A 20,940-nucleotide genomic window follows, 5' to 3' on the forward strand; every position below is an offset into this window, starting at 1 on the left:
TTTAACAGCAAAAATGACTACTTTAATTATTCATGTACATATTTTGGTTTACAAAGATTTTTCAGTTTTATCAGGAGAAAAAAAAACAGTGCACCAAAAAAAGGGAGCACAGAACAGAACAAGGAGGGTTAAAGCCAAAAATGCTGTATCTCCATAAAGCAGCACTACTCAGTATTTAGAGTGAAATAAGCCATGTTTTGAGAGGCTGAACTGAGAATTTGTCACCTTTGGAGTAAGAATAAAACGTCATTCCTCGTTTTTTTCTCAAAATCATTTTCATCTGAAATTTTTATTTATAATGTGAAAAGTTGAATTCAGGGGAAAAAGTTTCAATCTTTCACATTAAACTTCTTTACGCTTACCTTTCTCGTTCCTGTACAAATGCTTACAGTAGCTGATTTAGGCAAACTCATTCATACTGCTGTGTCATTCAGTCACTGCTGATTTCAACAATAAACTGTTTATAAACTGTTTTGAACTCATATAAAAAAGTCTGTGGTCCAATGATAAAGTAAAAAATACAACATCCCTTCTTAAATTAATTTTGCTTGTATCAATCTTTTTAACTTAAGCACTTTACAGAAGCTCTTCACTAAAAGCTGGTCTGTGCAGTCTTGTTATGATGATGATTATGGGACTGTAGTTTGACTGCTGTAATCTTAAAGGTACCATATTACACAAAATCCACTTTTACATGGCTTACTACCAAAAATATGTATCCCCAGCGTGTCTACAACACCACCTAATATAAGTATAAAATACATCCTCCCCTTTCTTTGCCTGCTCCCCCTTTCTGAATTTTTTCCCTCAAGTACGCTGTATCGAAAATCGAGACTGAAATGACATCATGAGGGGCTGCCACATACCTCCAGACCAGAGTGACCCTCAGCAGCTTGTTTTGCCCTCCTCCTGCAGCAGCTAACTTTACTCATTGTTCACTCCCCATCTATCATTCATTTTCATTTAATTTCAAACAGTTCAGATCACACTGAGTGCATGTCAATAATGATCTTTAATGTCAATATATACAGAACTTGAAAGAAAAATAGAATCTTAAAAATCAAATGAAATAAATACAATATCATACAATTTCCACAATGTCTTTTCGAAGAGATATCCATGGAAATTTTTTTTTAATTCAGCCTCTCTGGTTCGACGGGGTGCGTCCCGTCCCCCCCAGAGAAATCCATACAGCTCCCCCACATGCTCTTCATCTTTATCATCTTCATTATATATTTTCATATACTCTTTTTTTTTTTTTTTGCAAACTAGAATTTCTGTTATCGTAACCACATAGTTCCACCTTCAAACTCATTTATTAAGTCCATTGGCAGCTTATTTTACCTCTTTCCATACATTGTTAGCATCACAGAGTAACATGAGTCAGACGGTGAAATCTTAAGGAAAAGAAACACAGGCTCGGTCCAAACATGCATTTATGTTCCTAAAAGTGCTGGCAGATGATGATGAAAGACGGGGACTTTTCAATCTGCCACAAGCAGAAATATCTCTTTTTTTGAAACAGTCGTACTAAGTCCCTCAGCTGTAATCATCCTGCCAGCACTCTCACACATAAACCGTTACTTCACTTAGAAGAAAAGAAATCGAGAGCAAAAGCAAACAAGGTAAGGAGAGAGAACTGAGGAAGAGGAGGATGGCGGAGCGCAGATGAAGAGCAGTGGGGACAGGGGCACAGTTTACCGAAGCAGCTTTGAATCAGCCAATCACAGTGAAGGAGAACATCAGCTGGTGCGTTTCTTCCCCACATGAGGAAGAGAGAATGAAAGGCGAGGAGGGCAAGTGCATATGAAAGCTGTGGAAATAAATACAAGTCTGTCTCCTCAGCAGTAACAGATATGTGAGTTTCCCCTCTTCCTCTTCAGCTGACTTCTTCACAATGCAGCCTCATCCAGTGTGAGAGTGCATGTTTGTGTATGCGTGCATATGTCGGGTGTGTCAAATAAATAGGTTAAAAAAGGAGACAGTAGGTCTGACTGGCCTGGACTTCGGTCTGTGTGAGTGCCTGCATCTGTGTTTGTGTTTGAGTCTGAGCGCGAGGTTAAAACGGGAGGGGTGGTGCCATGTGTGTGTCTACATGTCTGTTGAGGTGAGTTTCTTCATGCTGCGTCTCTGGGCTAGACTGGAAGCTGCCACAGGCTCCAACACAGGTTGACTCGTCTTCTGGCTCAGTGCAGAGTATGTGGCAGCCATGGCTCCCTGGAAAACAACAGGAACACTTTTTAACTTTCAGACAGAAGCTTTGTGGGGATTTTACCACTTTGTAGTTTCTTGGCCTTGTTGTCTGGTAAACCAAATGAGTAGAAAGCCAGTTAGTTATGTATGAATGAGGGGCTCTGAGGCCATCAGTTAAATGCTGTGTATGCAACTTATCAAACACAATTTTATTCTTTGGAGTTTTTATTTAACAGACAGCAGCAGTAGCAACTAAACCTACCCCTGTTTTACCCCTGTCTGTGTTGACCTAAAGGGGCCAATAATTTATGCTGGTGATGCGTCATCCTTTGAAGAAGACTTGAAACTAGCAAAGACCATATATTCACAAGCAAAATGTTTACAGACATATAATAAATTCTGTGTGAAGTTATTTTGCCAGCCAGTTGCAAACAATCAGACAACTTTCTTCAAGCAGTGACATCACCCCCTATTGACCATTAGAAAGACAGCAGGCTGAAGACTTTTCTTCTAGCTTCACTCCAGAGGACAGGATCTGTCCACCTCTGATGTTCCTTTAATGATTTCTTCAAATTAGTGGTATCCTGGATGAGTTCAGCAACAACAAAGCTTTCAAAGGATTTTAAATTTTGTTTCACATTTCTGTGTCTTTAATACCACCCACTTATTTTTCTGCGTAGTACCACACCACAGTTGTAAATTAGCCTCATAGCTAACTCTAATAATAGCAGTTATGTTGTTTATGCTTGCATAAACTTAACTATTTTTTATCCAGGAATATAATCAAAATATTTTATACATTTGAAAGTTTTCAATTTAATATTTAAAAGAGTCAAGCTTTAAGCAAACTGAGCTACGTGCTTAAAAGTATAATAAATTAATATATTATTAAAAAACTACTAAGGGTCATAGTTCTGTTTAAAAAAACTGATTCTGCTGTAGTCACAACTTTCTCACTTACCCCTGTAATTATTCTCCTCCACTCTTTTTAGAGTGCTCTTTAAAGAGTGGGTATGTGCTTTTTTTTTTAGGTTTCATATTGCACCTCTAGTACCCCCCAATCGCTTCACGTGTTTAAGAGCTGAAAAACAAACCCCCAATATTCTTACACTGGTGTTTAGAAAACCCTAGTTACAGCATCTGGGACGTTTTAGCTGCTGTTTTCTTTAAGGGGCTGTTTACAAGACAACAGTTTTAGGGTGAAATGCAAAAGTTTTGTTGCGTTTCAGCCTCGCGTTTACACGGAAACAGCGTTTCAGCCGACCTAAAACACAAACTTTTGAAAAAGGCCTCCAGAGTGGGATTTTTCTGAAACGCTGCTGACACCTTTGCTGTGTAAACAGTAAGCCGGTGTTTTCAGTGGAAACGCTGTTATCACACTCGGTTTTGCACGGACAACAAGACAACTGTACTGTTGTTACAATCGTTGCGAACTATCGTGTTGTGCTTGTGCTGCTGAATCTGCTGACTGTCTTTAAACAAAATGTGCATCTGTTGTCCCACTTTTGCGCTTTGTATTCACCAATACACCAGATGATCGGCTCAACTCTACTTTAGTGGAGATCTCCCAACAGCTGCTTCTGGGCAAGACAGTTAAGCCGCGTTTCCAAGCAGTCCGGGTCGGTTCAGTACGGTTTGGCTCGGTTTGGTACAGTTAAACCTGATCCCATTTGCGTTTCCACAGCAAACTGTGCCCTCTCGTGGTGGGTGGCGTGTAAGCTGGATGCCGCAAGCCCCAGCTGTTAAACAATAGCCTGACACTGTAGCAGCGCGACACCGTTTACCCTGCTAATAAATTTAACGAAGAAGAAAAACGCGACACAGTAAACAAACAGCACGGATGAAAGACATGCAGCATTTTCGTCCTCTCTGTGATTAGCACGTAGCTCTTTAATACGAAGTGCAATCAAGCTTTTGTTTCAGAGAAGTCTGTGTGCCGCCAGGTGAAATGCAGCTGCTGTCGGGGTAAGTGATGATTCTTTTGACCAATCAACGGTCTGCAGTGTTGCAGCTCCACCTTCTGAGAGCGGTTCGGTTCAGTCTGGCACCCATACGAAACGGTCCCAAAAAAGTAGGCCGCCTCGTCTCGGTTTTTGGGCCAGTGGAAACACCACAAAATGCACACCGTACCGAGACGAACCAAACTGGTCTGCTTGGTGGAAACGCAGCTTTATAGTGCCCACTACAGGCCTGGCATGCTTACGTTTCCAGTTCCTTGGCTTTAAAACGCAGATTTCTTTTTCACTGTGTTTTAGTGTTTTCAGGTGAAACGCTGTCACGTAAACAAGGCCTAAGGCTCCCCACTCTACAAACCTCCCTTTATTCCAATTGGCCAGCTCTCCAGAGGACTGTAGGGGGCAGAGTTATGGGCAGACCTTGGTGTTTTGGGACCATCCCTCCTTCTTGTCAGTCAGGAGATGCTAATGCGATGGCTTCATCATTTCAACAATTCTTGTGAAGATTTTTTTTTTCAACTGTCATTTTGATCAGTTTACAGACAGATCCAGGAATTCCTCCAATACATAAAGTTATTTTATAATCTGTATGTTTAGTATGAACACCCAGGGTTGTTACTTGAAATGCATGTTTAAAATATGGGTAAGCAGGATACCCCCTCTTTAATATTATCGAGAGGAGCTTTTCTAAAAACAAACTGAAAGTTGGTGCGTACCCAAGCTGTACATTGTTAGGAGACAATTACTGACATTACCAAAATTCTGAACAAAGAGTCAAATGATCACCTATCCAAAGACTATAGTATGAAGAGAAGTTTATTATATTATATTTAATATTCAATGATGATGTTTCAGTCTGGTAGCAGGATGTTAATCAGGCTGAAATTCTCCCCTTGGCCAACAGTCCACCCATCATTAGAGCTGAGCCTGAGTGTCAGAATTGAATGTTTGCTGACTAGGTGCATCTCTTAAGAGTCATCCTATCCTTGGATAATATGCTGTGTCACACTCCGTGCATTAAATCTGCTCCACAGACACAAGCGTGACCTTGTTTGTGCTGCTGGTGTTCAGAGTGATTAGGCCACAGAAATAAAGACAGACAGACTGTTAACTGTGTAAGAAAATGTGAAAATAAAAAACCTTCTAGCTCAGATTTAAACCTTTTGGCAAGATCGTGTTCATCAGTGCCTTTCTCAAAGTTTTACCCTCTGATTCTCTGTTTCTGTGACCATGACTGACACTTTTTTTAATCATAGCCAGAAGTGAATTTGTCTTATCTGCTGCACAGAGGAATGGTGGCACCTACAAGGGTTTTTAAGGTCATCTGCTAAGCTAGAAAAGGATTTTGAGAGTGTGTGCTGATACGGTGTAGAAGAGAGGACTAAGCTGGAGAGCAAACCTCTACATTTACCGTTGATCTTTGCTCCTATGATCACAGGGTTTGGGGCGTATCTAAAAGAAAAGATCACAGATAAAAGCAGATCCCTGCTCAGGGTGGCTGGCCTCTCTACATGATTGGGTGAAGAGTTCAGTTCTGAGTGCTTCTATATACAGACACAGCTCTCTGAGATCAAGAGAAGTCCAATAAGGTGGTTCAGACACTCAGCGAGAAGGGAGGGGGGGGTCAAGCCTCTCTGTGGGGGTCCAAAACCAACTGACTGAAGATTCTCCAAACAACAACAAAGAGAGTGTTTGAGGATTGTAATCGGGGAAACAGAGGTCTTAAACCACACTGCCTGTTGTGCCAGGAGCAATGCAGTGTTCATTTAGTCTGTCATATAGATATTTGTTGACAGGCTCATTCTAAATTACTTAAAAGAGGTGAGAACATGAAAAGTAAACAACAAAAATGTCAGTTTGAAGACAGTGGCAAAAATCTTTACAAGATGATACAGTTGGCTCTGATTGGATAGCCATTATCTTTCTTTGCAAAAGCTTGAGAAAGCTAGAAGATGGCACCTAGCATCTTGAAAAATAAATACCTTATCACCAGAAACTTTTAGTTTGGAAGAAGAAAAAAAAAGAAGACCTTGGGACATATTTCTGTCATAAAATTAATACCAAACATGGGAGGAGAAAACACTAACCACTTGAAAAGACACTTAAAGACAAAGCAGCTCATACTGTCTGCCCATGTCTACGATGATGATACCTGATGACAATCTCTCTTCATTTCATATTCATAAAACTCAGAGATCTTCGTTAAGTTGAGTCTCTGCAAAAGATTCATGCTCGGGTAGCACAGGATCTGTGAGTAGTATATATACCATGCTACACCTCTACCTCCTCTCTTTAAAATGTGATTCATGGTTTCTTAAGACTTAAGCCGCGTTTCCACCAAGCAGACCCGTTCGGTTTGTCTCGGTACGGTGCGCATTTTGTGGCGTTTCCACCGACCGGGACAGATCCCCAAAAACCGGGACAAGCTAGCCCACTTTTTTGGGACCCTTCTGTATGGGTGCCAGACTGAACCGATCCTCTCTCGGAAGGTGGAGCTGCAACACTGCAGACTGTTGATTGGTCGAAAGAATCGTCACTTACCCCGACAGCAGCTGCATTTCTCCTGAGGGCACCCAGACTTCTCTGAAACAAAGCTTGATAGCACTTAGTGTCAAAGAGCTACATGCCAATCACAGAGAGGACGAAATGCTGCATGTCTTCATCTGTGCTCTTTGTTTACTGTGTCGCGTTTTTCTTCTTTGTTCGATTTATTAGTGGGGTAAACTGTGTTGTGCTGCTACTGCGTTGCGCTATTGTTTAAAAGCTGCGGCTTCCGGCATCTGGCTTACACGCCGCCCACCACGAAAGGGCACAGTTTGCTGTGGAAACGCAAATGGGGTCAGGCTTAACTGTACCAAACCGTACTGAACCCAACCGGACTGCTTGGTGGAAACGCAGCTTTATAGACTGACTTCAAGCCATTCAGCAAACATTTAACACACCTCAGTTAAATCCAGCCCCATGTAAGGAATAGTACAAGTTACAAACACACTTAAGGCTGTATTAATAAACAGTTGAAGGTATTCTTTCTTCCAACTAAAAGATTTTAGAAAGTTGTGGTTAGTTTTAGTCACACTTTCATCTTCATCTTGTTTTTTTTTTAATCAGTGGAACTCAGTTTTCATTTTGAATCTCATTTAAGTTGATATTTTTGTTTTTTAAAAATTCATTCGAATTTCCTGTTGAAATGAAACTGACGTGCCTCAAAATCAGACCAGCACAGTCCAAATGACACATCTGAAAGTTTCCAACTCATGATTCTGGATGTACAAAAATGTTTTACTGGTCATAAAACACTCTCCTTCACATTCTTGCTGTCTGATCTCAAATTCTACACTGAAGGTTAAAAAAGATGTTTTTATAATCTGGTGCTGAAACCCAGACAGACCTCTTTTTAAAGAAGCATTCGACCTGATGTGATAAATGGAGGACACATCTGCTCTGCTGACTCTGGTATTAGTAATAGATGAGATCAGAAGTGAGTGAATCACAGAAGATCAGAGTCCCTTTGATATTTCAAGAGGCAGAGGCACTGTAATGGTGCGGCCACACCAAACGCGAACACGCGAATTTACTCGCGCGAATGGCCTGTCACGCGCCGCGTGAACGCCCGAGTCTCGCCGCTGGACTTTTTTGACAAGCTGAGGCGCGAACACGCGAATGCGCGGTACTGCGCATGCGGAGTAGAGAGCTCATTCATTTAAAGACCGAAAGTCCAAAAGAGCAGCTGAAAAACAATGAGCTGTGGTTTCCAAAGCATGACAGGAGAGTGTGTGAAAGCTTTAAAGATCACAATCAATGCCTGCTGCCTCTCCCGGGTAATCCACCAGCCCTGCTTGGCTGTTCCCTGCGATCTCATCCCCGATCCCCCGAACCTCCGACCCCCCGTAGCCTACCCCCGACTACCCGAACCCCCGACCCATGTTCCCGGAGGTCTCCCTGGCGATAATGAAGGGGTGGAGGAAAGAGAGGAGCACAGAGAACTTCCATCTTTTCCCTCGCTCTGCCCCTGCCCCGCACTTTTCTCCTCTCTATCAGGCTCAAAACTCCGCTGAGGAAAACACTGTCGGACTCAGTGATAGCCCGTGCAAGCAAATCCAGCTGGGAACGAATGTTTTCAGAACTTACATTCAAAACCTGTCTCCTCAGAGACTTTCAACCAAGCCTGCTCCTTTTTTTCTGGTCTCTGTAGAGTACACAGGTCGTATCGTATAACTCTGGATGATGACACACCACACAGATTGTTTTCTCCTCCATCCTCCAGTTGGAGCCGGAGCAGGCGGCAGTTGCCCCCCAACGTTGTCAAAACAATGACGTCGTGGGGGAATATTTTGAACTCGAGCGAATTCGCGTCTACCGCCCAAACGCGTGAACGCTCCAAACGCGCCGCGCCAAACGCGCGAATCGCGCCGCGAGAGGCGAATCGGCGGCTAAACGCGTCTTTGCATAGACTTTGTATGTAATCGCGCCGCAAATTCGCGTTTGGTGTGGCCACACCATAAGGGGGATGACTTCGTGTGGAGGGGTAGAGATGCGGGGTCATTACTGACAACGCCAACGCAAGATAAACTGATACTATTCCAACACAATGTTCCTAAATCTAACAAATAATTTCTTAATATTGGATCTGTAGGTCTAATAAAAAAGATTAAAGATGGCCCTGCGCCGTGTCTGTTATATAGGAGGACTAACCTTGACGAGATGTGGTGCATCATGGCGTGTGAGCTGGAAGTGTGGTAGCGTATCTCTGCAGGTGATCCAGGAATGCTTAAGAACCTGTTCTGCTGTGTATCGCTGGTGAGGGTCCACATGGAGCATATGGGACAGCAGGTCCTGAAACAAAACAAAAAAACATCTGGAGCATTTAGTCTCAAACCACGTATGACACAAAAAGTGCACTTCATGTTATTTTCATTACTGTGTAAACTTTTCTGGATGTTTCATCATCTGGTGTGACTGAATTTGAACTATTACATTAAAATGACAGGTCTCAAGCATTCCAGCAGATTAAGAGAAACTTTAGCAAGGAAGGAATCGTTACAACTTAATAAAGAGGGGACTGATTATTTCTGCATCACTCTTTAAAAAAGGACAATGCTTTAGAGACATAAGAACAGAAAGTAAGTGACCAGTTATATTATACGACTTGTAAATGTGCTTAAAAACACTAAGTGTCTACATGTGTACCTTTGAGGTGTCTGATACAGTATCCCAGTTTCCTCCCGTCAAAGAGAACTTCCCAGATCCTATCCGGAGCAGAATCTCCTCAGGTGTGTCGTTGGGTCCATTAGCAAACGGCGTGTACCTGAAGGAGGCAAAATCAGAGATAAGGAAAGACAAGACTGTACTTTAAACAGAATTTAATTTTATAAATATAGATGACACTGATGCCAAAAAGCAAAGCTCACAGCCAAATAAAAAGAAAGTTGGACACTACGGTGATATTGTCACAGTTCAACTCACAAAGTAAGTTTCATTTATACTTCAGATTTCCACAAAAAGACACAACCTTGAAGGATATTTAGGTCAAGTTCTCAGTTGGTGCAGTCTTACCCTGCCAGCATAGTATACAGTAAAACTCCAAGGCTCCATATATCACAGGCTGCATCATAACCTTGCCGCATTAGTACCTGAAACACAATCGGTGAAAGACAAGATTAGGGCTTCATACTGACGATGAGCTCTCTCTGTCCACTGTAATACGAGTCCCCATTACATTCTTTATTAAAACATCTAAATTGTCTATTTCCAGTATAAAACCTTTCAGCATCTGTTCTCTGTTTGCCCTCATTAGTCATCTTACCTCTGGTGCCACAAAGTTGGCGGTGTAACACGGGGTGAGGAGTAGGCCGTTACCTCCCCGGAGCTGCTTTGCGAATCCAAAGTCACAGATCCTGATGGAATCAGGATTTCCAGAGTCATCCATGTAGAGGATGTTACTGGGCTTCAGGTCTCGGTGTACCACCTGACGCAGAGAGGAGAGCATTATAAAGGGAGAGGTCTTGCCTCCATTGATGCTCATATACACAGAAGAGGATCCTCACTCCTTGGCAGTGGAGGTAGTCAACAGTCTTGGTGATGGTGAAGAGCACAGCACTGGCCTCTCTCTCAGAGAAAAACTTTTGCCTGAGGATCTTGTCCAACAGTTCCCCTCCCTTCATCAGCTCTGTCACCAGATACACGTATCTGCCTTCATCATACACCTAGCACACACACACACACACACACACACACACACACACACACAGAAAACCTGTCAGCTCACAGCTCTTTAAAAGCCACAAACTGTTCAGATGGTAATGTTACTGACGTCTTTCAGAGTGATGATGTTGGGGTGCTGTCCATATCGCATCAGGATTTCAATCTCTTCAGAGGGGTCCCTCTTTATTTTGTCTATAATCTGAAACATGGAAAACAAGACTTGAGTGGGCATAATTGAATAAAAGAGTATGAATATGACACTTAGTGCTTTAATTATCTAAAGAGGAAATTACAGCTTTAATTTTGTGCCTTAAAACAACAGTAATGTGACTTCATTTCCAGAAGCTGTGCTGCCCTCTGCTGGCTAGTTTGAAATATTAACCAGTCAACATGCCTACTCACTTTTTAGACACTGATGACCAATTTTCTGACACCTAATTCTTAGTCATGCAGTTTTATATAGTAATAACTCTGTCTTTTAAAGCTGCCTACTCACAGTAGGCAAATTGGCTTGAAAAATACAGTCAGATGTTCTTTACTTAATGAATAAAAAACACGGGTGATAAAGAGGTGCTCACCATGAGCAATAACTTTATAAAATGCTGCTAAAGAGGGACAGAGAGGCATAAAGAGATGGATTGAAACTACAAACTTATAGTTTAAGAAAAAGATAAATGTAGATGTAGATGTTAATTTAAAAAAGCGCCCAAATCCTTCCTTTTTCACTTCTTGAAGAAAACCTAACTCCAAACATCCAACAAACATTTTTTTTCAATCAGGAACAGAAAATAAAAACCTAAAAAATGAGCACTGGTGCAAAGTGGTTTGTGAAAATGAAAACTCTCCTACCTTCACAGCATAGTCCATAGCAGAGACTCGGTGTACACAGCGTTTACAAATGGAATAGGAGCCGACCCCTATGTCCTCCTGCAGCTCGTACAGGTCAGAGAACTTGGCTGAGCCCCCATGCATCTGAAAAGATCAAGATTTCAGGAGTTACCTCTTAATATTGTTCAACTAACTGATTAAATTTAAAACTCACAGCTGAAGTGACAAAGCAGCGGTGACAGAAGTGACTCTAAACCACCACAGGGTCGCAACATATACTGTCAGAATAAGAAATTACATATTCAGCTGTGAAATGCCATGAACAGCCATTGTGGTGTGGAGAATTTAGTGCTGGCTGCTAATTCTAGTTTATCTTAATGGAAATGTGCTGTTCAGTACAGTTATGACAAAAACTGGGTCATTCCAGAGTATGGAGGAGCTAACAAGTAAAAAAAAAAAAAAAATGCATCTATGACAAGAAAACTTTTTTAAGTGAGTCAATATGTTGTGATGACTCTTAAATAACAGTCATGGGTGCAAAACTTCACTGTGATAGTGTTATACAGATTTCACAGGATCTCCACTTCATTAGTAGGGCTGTAGTCATTGTTATCATGAAAATAATGTTTGTGACTGTCATGTAAAGGTAATATGTAATGTTTAGGCTTTGCTCGTCATGGCAAGAGAGAAACAGATAGTAGAGAGATTGTTTGTTTACCTGAACTATAGGGAGTATGCTGAGTAGCGGGGAGCTCTTGTTCTCATCCATAGGAGTTGGAGCAACAAAGCTAAAGCCTTTGAAGAGCTGGTGGGCGTTTGCACTGGGAGGAATACCTGGAGAGTCTAAGTAAACAAAGATCATTAATAAAATAGACATGTGAAAGTACAAAGCACCAGTGGAATTTTGGTGTTATTTAGTAGTCAGTGCTCAGTTGCAGTTTCCATGGCTGCAGGAGTGGCTGTTACTTTCGAGATGAAAAGCATGAGAAGAGAATGTGTGTGTGCGTGCGTGTGTGTGTGTGTGTGTGTGTGTGTGGGTGTCGATTTACCTTTAGGCGTTTTAGCGGTGAACTCAGGGTCAAAGCAGAACGTGTCATCTGGTTTACCTGCTGCAGGCTTGAATGGGGGCTGCAGCTCTCTCCTGAACAGTTTCTGAGGGACACACAGGTGCACACGTGCAGGAAGACACACATACATGTCAGAAATTAAACCCGACCGCAGGCTGCTTGGATTGTGTGAACATATGTGAAAGAGAAGCCAAGACCACTCCCAGATGAACCCCCTTCCATCCTTCTACAGCCCGGTCCAGCCAATAGCATCATGCTGGCTGTTAAACATTCACACAGGGCTATTAGTGCACACACAGTGAGAACTGGCCCTCTGCCCAGGCACACACACTCCCTCTCACACACACACACACACACACACACACAGCACACAAACATAGTTGGCGTGGACTGATGGCCAGTAGTCACCAAGCCAACCATTTGCTAGGTGTGAATCCTCAACAGAAGCTGCAGAATTACATGAGTGTGTGGCTCTTTGAGAAATGGAGATGTGCATGTTTGTGTGTGTTTGTGTGTGTGTAAGTGTGTTTATGAGCTCACATTCCAGTCGATGGTAGAAAAGAACGCATGCCGTTTGATCTCCTCCACTCCATCGGGCCCAGCACCTACAGACACAGACCACTCTGTTCAGTTAACCTGGCGTGTTTGCTTAAACTGTTTTCAGCATCAACATATTCACACACTCTGTCTCCTGTGGTCCTACACTTGTGATTTAAGTGGATACCAAAAAGCTTAGCAAGAGGCTCTTTCAAGGACCAACACAGAGATTCAGTGATGCACCTTACCTAGCCTGTTAGCAGGGTTACGTTTAAACAGCATCCTCAGCAAACTCTGGGCCTCCAAACTGAGGAACTGAGGCATTCCCAACTTCGCCCTGAGGGGCAAAGAAGAGCAACAGGTTAGAGGTAAAACAAAAAGACGGGTGGCCAATGACAGATTCTTAGACCACTGCTAAAAAAGTTTGGGTGGAAGGCAGATAAGTCTGAGTCTGCACGGTGAGATGGTCGAGAAGACAGCTCTATGCTTTGAATGAGGTTTTATTCTGTTATTTGGACCAAAGTATCCCCCTGAATTATTTCTTTTTTAATAGTCCATTGCAAAGTAAATTGTAGGGATGCACTGATATGAAAATTTTGGCCAATACCGATATTAATATTGCTGTTTTGGATAATAACCAATATTTTACCAATATCAATATTGGTAAAGAAAAAAAAAAGAATCAGAGATGATGTGTTGAGGTAGTTCAGAGAGAAAGAGCGCTGTGATCATGAGAAAAGACGACCATGGATTATTTTTTTTATGTATTTATGTATGTTTATCTTATTTATTTACCACTAAGTGCCTTAACAGAAAGTTTTGAATCTCAGGCGCCAACAGAATGTTCCTGAGGGGAGAAGAGTCTTTATAAGGGAGTGACAGCTGGGGGTGGGGTTGTTTTAACACCTATAACATTTATATGTGCTATGTTAATGTATATAATATTCAAATTTAATTCAATAAAAATAACTGATCAGAAAAAAATGCTATTTGGGTCTTGAAAGATTGTTCAAGGTGCTCTGGAAATGGTAGGCAGCTAATGATTAAATCCCAGCCCACTTTTACACATCGGCCGATACAGATACGCTAAAAACAAATGACCAACATCGACCGATACCGATACTGATACCGATGTATCGTGCATCCCTAGTAAATTGAAAGCACAAAAAATATTTAACAATAGAATAAATCTGCTTTTACATTACATAACAAAATTACTCTGAGGAAGCAGGAAAAATCAGGTGAGTTGCTTTTAAAAAGCTGTACTTCATCTGCTCATAGATACAGAAATGTAGTCAGGAGGAGGATTGGTAACAAACCTAACTGAAAGAAAACAGTTGCTTACATGATGAGGGCCTGCGTGCTATTAATTAGGTGTTCTTTCAGCTCTCTTTAACTAGAAGGAAATTTACATTTTTAGGCTGTTTTCCTGAAAATGTTGACGACAGCGTTTTGACCTGTCAGTCATAACGCAGGAATTTTCACTGCTTAACAGTTTCAACATGTAGTTATCTTTCTTACGGGGAACAAAATTATCTCAATGTACATTTCGTTTGAAGGCTGGTGACCACTTTTGTCTTTGGTAAAAGAGCCGTTATCAAAGCGAGGAACAAAGCAGAGAGAAAAAAAGATGATTCAGAATTTCAATGATCATGTCCTTATTAAAACCAACCTCACTTGTGGGTGGCTTTGATTGTTTTAATCAGGCAGTACATATTGACTCACTTGAGAATCATGTTCATGGTCTCATTGCGGTCTTTCCCTTGAAATGGTAACGTCCCTGTTAGCATCTCAAACTGCAAACACACAGAGAAAGAATGAAACATAATGTGCAATCTTTCATTCTGATCTTTTCTTACGAAGCAGAAACCACAAATGTGTGAGTCATTTTGAGGAGCTTGTTTACCATAAGTACTCCCAGAGACCACCAGTCTGCACTCTGTGTGTGTCCTCTCCTGTTGACCACCTCAGGGGCCATATACTCCACCGTACCACAGAAGGAATAAGCCTTCTTATCAGCATCTACTGACTCTTTACTCAAGCCAAAGTCTGTAAGACACAGCACAAAGTAGATAACGATACATCTTAACTACAGATCAATCACAACATTTGTTAATACTGATGAAATAAAGTTGCTTTTGATTAATAAAAACATACCTGTTAACTTAATGTGTCCAGCTTCATCAAGTAAGATACTGAAATTAAAAAAAAACACAGGACGCTGTTTTAATAATGTGCATTTGCAAAATCTTACAAGCTAAAACAACTACAACAACAAAAATCAGGAAGCTAAGTAGAAAGCAACAATGGAAACACCCTGTCACTTTTTCTTCATCTGCTCAGGGTGAGGAAAGTTTGAGGTTTGACTTGTAATGGGTCTCCCATAAACAGTAAAGGTCACCCCCTGTTTCATGTCTGCTTAGAAAAGAGTTGTTGTCAGGTTTTGAAAAACTATCCCACTCCACTTATGAGTTCATTATACGAGTTGTGAATGAGTTTCTATTTTGAATGATGAAAGAGAAAAGTATAAATTCTTATTTTCAATCTCACCACAACACTATTGAACACTTTAATGATGCACTGTTTTTTTATCTTAAAAAATTAATATTACTGATAAAATGTTGGATTGCAGTACTTTGAAAAGGCTCTAACTGTGATGTAAACATGTTTTAGGGTACGCCCCTGATGAGACTGCAGGCTGCTCTGAGCCACTGGTCAAAGAGCCAAACAGGAGTTCAGCGAGATGAGCACAAGATTTGTACAAATCGTAATATCATCAGTTTGTGAATCTCCTTCAAAAAGAAAACTTGTCAAGTTGAAACGAGAAGCTTAACTATGTTCCATGGCAACAGTGCAGAAGGCTTCTAGAATTCTAGGGTGGCCTTAAAGAGACAGTAGCTGAATAAAACATTTTAGAGGCGGACAAGCAGAGTTTCAAAAACACTAGCCTAAGATTATTTAAGAGTTGTTTGAGCTTTGAAACATGTTAAGCTGTTACAGAGATACCAGAGGGACATTATAAACCTATTATGACCTTTATTTATAACCCTGATGACTTTCTTCTGAAGCATAGTTTCATCTAATCTATAATTTTATCAGTTTGAAAGATTCCAGCCACTACATTTTGATAAGAAATGAAATGTTAGTAATGTGAGAGGGGTGAAGTATAAACATGCAGTAGCTTAAATAATCATTAAGTAAGTCCCTGATAATAGATACATTTTCAATTTTAGATGTTAATCTACTAGAAATATATAAACTCTTTAAAATAATACCAATTAATGTCTAGTGTACTATATCTGTGCAGGTTTACAGTGAGTAAAAGGTCAAAGGTGAAGAAGAGGTCAAGCATTCGTACTTCTCTGGCTTGAGATCTCTGTAAACTATGCCCAGGTTGTGCAGATGGTCGAGGGCCAGGGCCAGCTCTGCAAGGTAGAATTTCACATCTTCCTCTGTAAACATAACCTGATAAGAACTGGACAAATTTACTCTCTGAACTCAGAAAAGGAGAGAAATTCAGCAGCAAAGGAAAAAAAAAACACTTCAGTCTTGTGCTCAGCCATAAAAAGAGAAAACAGAGTATTATTACTGACACAATATCAACATTTCAAATGGGTTACATGATTCAGAAAGCTGTTGATTTGACATTGCCAGCAGCTATCGCTTTGGTTCTGAGACATGCTTTCAACACAAGGTCTATGCAGAGAACAATCACACATTGTTGAATTCCCTGAAAGCATTTGAAAAGAGCTGATCACAGCCTTTATCTGACAAGCCACTGATAATCTAAAGGAGAATACAGATTCCAAGAGAAGCAGCTGTGTTTCCAGGAAGAGTTCAAGTCATTGTTTAAACAAAAAAAGAATAATTATTGAGCGAGGAGGAAAGAAAAAAAAAACATATGCATACTATATTTACACCTGTTTTTTGTGGAGCCTGCGTCTTCATACTCAGACAGGTGTTAGAGAGTATGCTATAGAATAACATAAGTGTCTTTATAAAAAAAAATAACTAAAAGGCTCTAAAATGCAGTTGTATTTGCAAACAGTTAAGTACACAATGTAGAGCTTAAATACGTACAAAATAAAAGTTTAAAGTTCCATTAAATGTGAAAGGCATAATGACACATCTTACCTCTTTGGATAAGCGAGTGAATACATCCCCTCCCCTGAGAAAGTCCAGTATTAAATACAGTTTCCCTTCTGTCTGAAAGGCTGGGAGACAAGAAAACAAGGAGAAGACCTTAAAGCCAATGACACAATCAAATAAAAAGAGAAACCAGAGTGTTTGGGCTACACAGGCTCTCATGTGAAAATGCTCGCAGAGTAGAGCAAGAGCATGCAGAGTTTAAAACAATAACACTGATATAAAGCAATTTAGAGGCAAACTTAAATGCTTGCTTTCAACTAGTAGTTTTTACACATTCAGGAAATTTGACCACCACAATGCAAAAATAAAAAATAATATGCTTGCTTATTTGGAGCAAACATAAGTTCCATAATGGTGTAGTAATATTCAGAATATTAAGGAGATAAAAGGAGGATGCATGCACTTACAGAAAACTTGGACACTATCGGTGCCGATATCTACATGTTTTCTTACCGTAGTGCAACTTCACTATGAAGGGATGATTGACCTCCACTAAAATGTCTCTTTCCATTTTAGTGCGAACTCTGTCCCTGACTGAAAAGATAAAAACAAAAAAACAGACACAGACAATGAGAGGAAGAAATTCAACACCAAGGACTGAACTTTTGAAATGCACTGTTACTTTTTTTCTGGATTATGGTTGAAATTTTATTTGCGTTACCTTTCAAAGATGCCTTTTTTAAAACTTTCATTGCATATAACTGACCAGCATCTGGACCCACTATCTTCCTGACAAGAAATACCTGAGAAGAGAGGACATTTTGAAATCATATATATTCCTACGAAGGCACAGATGGAAACATTTGATATGACGGCTAGGTTTCCTCACCTTGCCAAACGAGCCCTGGCCGAGGACTTTTAGGAGTTCAAATTGAGATGGATCCGCTTTTTCACAGCCTTCTTTCACGTGGTGGGTGATAGGAATCTCCTTATATGTCCCTTCATCCTGCACAAAAATAAGCAGTTTGAAAATGTCTCAACACAGCAGGTATGTCACTCTACACACATGTCGTAAGACCACAAGCCCACCGTTACTTACACAGTGTGAGAAAGACTCTCCCTCCTCCATAGGCTCATCCATGATCTGATGCCCATTGACCTGCAGCGAAACCAACAAATATCATCAGAGGAGTTGCAAAGAGCCAACACTTTCACAAAGCCTGTTCAGCTCTGTTTTCAGCTGAGCAAGAGTGTGACTGCAGCTGTAGCACGCCCACATGTATGATGGAAGATTCAACAGATGAAATCAATGAGTCACATGAAATAACTGTGCACTTTTCACTTTCCCAACTGCTGCTCTAGTTGCTGTCAAACAGTATGGAGTCCATACTCTAAGCCTGTCCAGCTGTCCAGCCCTCGTCCTGTCCATATAAAGCCCCTCATTATTAGCATTCTAGCTTAATCCCCGGCCAGAGCAAAAACAACATGTCTGACCAGCACTGAGAGGCTGATGTTTGCTGGAGCTGCAGTCAGCATTCGGCCTCTTGAGGACACACTGGGGTCAAGCTCCAAGGACCAAGGACTTCAGGATGATGATTGTGACAAGATGCTTAAAAAAAGACACCAGAAAGACATGCCTTCCTCACACAGAGCTGCACTAAAATGCTTCTGTGCCTCACTTCTGATTTTTAACAACCTAGAGAGAGAGAACAGATACCACAGCATCTGCAAGCAAATCAAACAGAAAAAAAAAGAAAAGAAACTGACCGCAATAACACTATCCAGGTCTACATATTTCAGTTCTGTGCTGAAGCTCTGCCTGCATGATGTATTCAGTCCAGTGTGTTTGTGTGTTGAATTCCATCAAGCCTCTGAAGAGGGGGGATGAGTCATAGCGCTACGCAAACCCACTCAGTGGGTGGAGCCACCAACATACACTCACATACATCTCAGAACTCAGGCCAGCGAACACCTTTCTGATATCTTAGCAGAAAAACATTAACATCATAAACATTTAAATCCACCCAGATTTGCACTTCAAAGCAAGACCTAACATAAAAAATGTCAAAAATGCAAACCCTGCTGCATCTCTGAAGTCTAACATCAAGGAGAGCTGAAGCCAGGGCAGTGCTTGTGTCATAATTCACACATACATTTTCACTCCCACCTTTGCTGTGGCTCATCACAGCTTGTAACAGAGTGCAGCCTACACTTGCAGCACAACAAGGCGAGCCTTTTTTCAGCCATCTGAAAAGATGTCTGACAGTCATACATTATTTCACTTCACTATCTCTGAAGCTGGAATTCAGTACAATAATATCAACCTGATCCAAGTGAGCAAAATCAAGTTAACATCAAGCATCCCTACAAGCCCTGTCCGAGTGGCTGGCCCTAATTCTGCAGCTACTTCTCCTTTTTTTTCTACTGACAGCTCACAAAAAGTACCATCCCGTGTAACCGTTCCAAGAGCTTCTTGAAAAACTTCCCAAGCAGCAGTTTTTAAGGCACATTATTTATGAAATTATCAAATATCACCATGCAGCCTACTTAAAATGCCGTGGCAAGCAGATAATAGCAACTGTGGCAAAAGTCCCCAACATTATCACAAAGGGAGAGTTTACTTTTCTTAAGAATGGACTTTGTGAGAAGTGTATGTTGCAACAGTTTCCTGCTGGCTTTAAAACACAGACTGCACAGTCAGTCAGACAGTTTGTACTGTAGGTGTGAAAGACTGCAAAGAATTCCAGAGATGGAGAGGTTTAAGATGTCAGTTTGGGTTAGCAGCACATGAAATGTTATCTCATCGTGGGGCCAACGAGAGAGCAAACTATTTCACAGTTATCCCAAGAAAGTGCTTCAGAAATCTTCAGTCTCGCTAGTTTCAGTACAAATCTGAATTTTAGTCAGCCTGAATTTATGATGGGGTTCAAATTATTTTATGAGTCTGCAGCTTTACTTTCCACAGCTATTTTTGGCAATGAAAATAATATAGCATAAGCTTCATCATAACTTCATTGAGACAGATTATGACGCTTCTCACAAATTAAAGACAGATATTACCAGCATCAGTGATTGACTTGTACGAGCCATTACTCAGTGACCAAGTTTAACCCGGGGAGTGTCTAACTTCAAAATCATCACAATAAGGCTGAAATTTAAATCACTCGAGGTGCAATTAAACTCTTTCTAATCGTTTACTTAACGGTGAGGTTCAAAGAAAAACTTGTGTTCAAGTTTCAAGCCTGCATCTGTCAGCTAGCTGGCTAGCCACATGCTAATGCTAAGCTAGCTATGAAGCAAACTCCACTTGAGAAGTGTAAATAACAACAAAAGCTGGGTTGAGGTAATTCTACACCTAGTGTAATCAATGTTCATATTGTAGGGTAATGAGCAAAGGGGAAATGCCGGAAGAATGGCTTTTAAACTCGTAAACCCCGATAGACTAACAAAAATAAACATCTAACCAGCTGTTAGCATTAGCTAGCAGGTTAGCATGCATCACAGTGCGCTGCATGTCGTGACGCGAATTTAAGCACTACACTGCCTCGCAGTGCAAGCAAACCAAAAACCAAACAATATAACTAGATATTAATGCAACACATACATTCATCAGCTCACCTCACTACTAACGCTGTTTACCTCCATCTTGTGCCAGGATTCCTGTCTAAGTCTACGGCATCGTAGTCAACCTAAACCCCCGCTCCACGTTGCATGTCTTTCCGTCAGTGGAAGTCCGACTCTTCTGCTTTGATGACCAACTACAAGTTGCTTGGCTGCCGACCGCTCTCAGGATGGGATCGGTGGGCCGGTGCGGGGAATAGCTGATGTTGATGACTGGACCATACGCTCGCCGATAACACCGCTACCCTGCCACAGATGCGAATATGGCGGCTATCGTGGTACCTGATCGTCAGTGAATGAGAGTTTATTGACGTATTTATGACGCAATTCAGTTAAGGATTTCCCCCGTCCAAACCAAAGCGAGAGAGGGGAGGGAGATAGGACGTGGTGGCGTGGGGGACTTAATGTTGAATGACACGGTGCGTGTGACGGACATGTATCCGAGTGTT

The 20,940-nt window shown here is 41.2% G+C and overlaps 1 protein-coding gene across 3 annotated transcripts; it reads right to left on the reverse strand.

Moving 5' to 3' along the window:
* Nucleotides 1-993: 993 nt before the first annotated feature.
* rps6kal (ribosomal protein S6 kinase a, like) lies at nucleotides 994-20,815 on the reverse strand. Of its 3 annotated transcripts, none has more exons than XM_074673564.1 (22): nucleotides 20,510-20,815; nucleotides 17,970-18,029; nucleotides 17,760-17,876; nucleotides 17,592-17,673; nucleotides 17,384-17,464; nucleotides 16,916-16,995; nucleotides 16,140-16,246; nucleotides 14,939-14,976; nucleotides 14,688-14,830; nucleotides 14,507-14,577; nucleotides 13,030-13,118; nucleotides 12,785-12,849; nucleotides 12,227-12,329; nucleotides 11,896-12,020; nucleotides 11,199-11,321; nucleotides 10,459-10,548; nucleotides 10,193-10,351; nucleotides 9,952-10,113; nucleotides 9,702-9,778; nucleotides 9,336-9,453; nucleotides 8,841-8,981; nucleotides 994-2,217 (listed from the first exon to the last, which is right to left on the reverse strand). In XM_074673564.1, the coding sequence occupies exons 1-22, from the start codon at nucleotides 20,513-20,515 to the stop codon at nucleotides 2,092-2,094; spliced, it is 2,163 nt and encodes a 720-aa protein (XP_074529665.1). In that variant the 5' UTR covers nucleotides 20,516-20,815; the 3' UTR covers nucleotides 994-2,091. The 3 variants fall into 3 exon arrangements, with proteins under 3 accessions (XP_074529665.1, XP_074529664.1, XP_074529666.1); XM_074673563.1 differs by having other exon boundaries at nucleotides 20,489-20,814; XM_074673565.1 differs by lacking the exon at nucleotides 20,510-20,815 and adding an exon at nucleotides 18,638-18,695.
* Between the last annotated feature and the right edge of the window lie 125 nt (nucleotides 20,816-20,940).

The sequence above is a fragment of the Halichoeres trimaculatus genome, unplaced genomic scaffold, assembly GCF_033239565.1.
Source record: "Halichoeres trimaculatus isolate MK-OKI-2021-1 unplaced genomic scaffold, fHalTri1.1 fHalTri1_scaffold_7, whole genome shotgun sequence".
NCBI classification, from domain to species: Eukaryota; Metazoa; Chordata; class Actinopteri; order Labriformes; family Labridae; genus Halichoeres; species Halichoeres trimaculatus.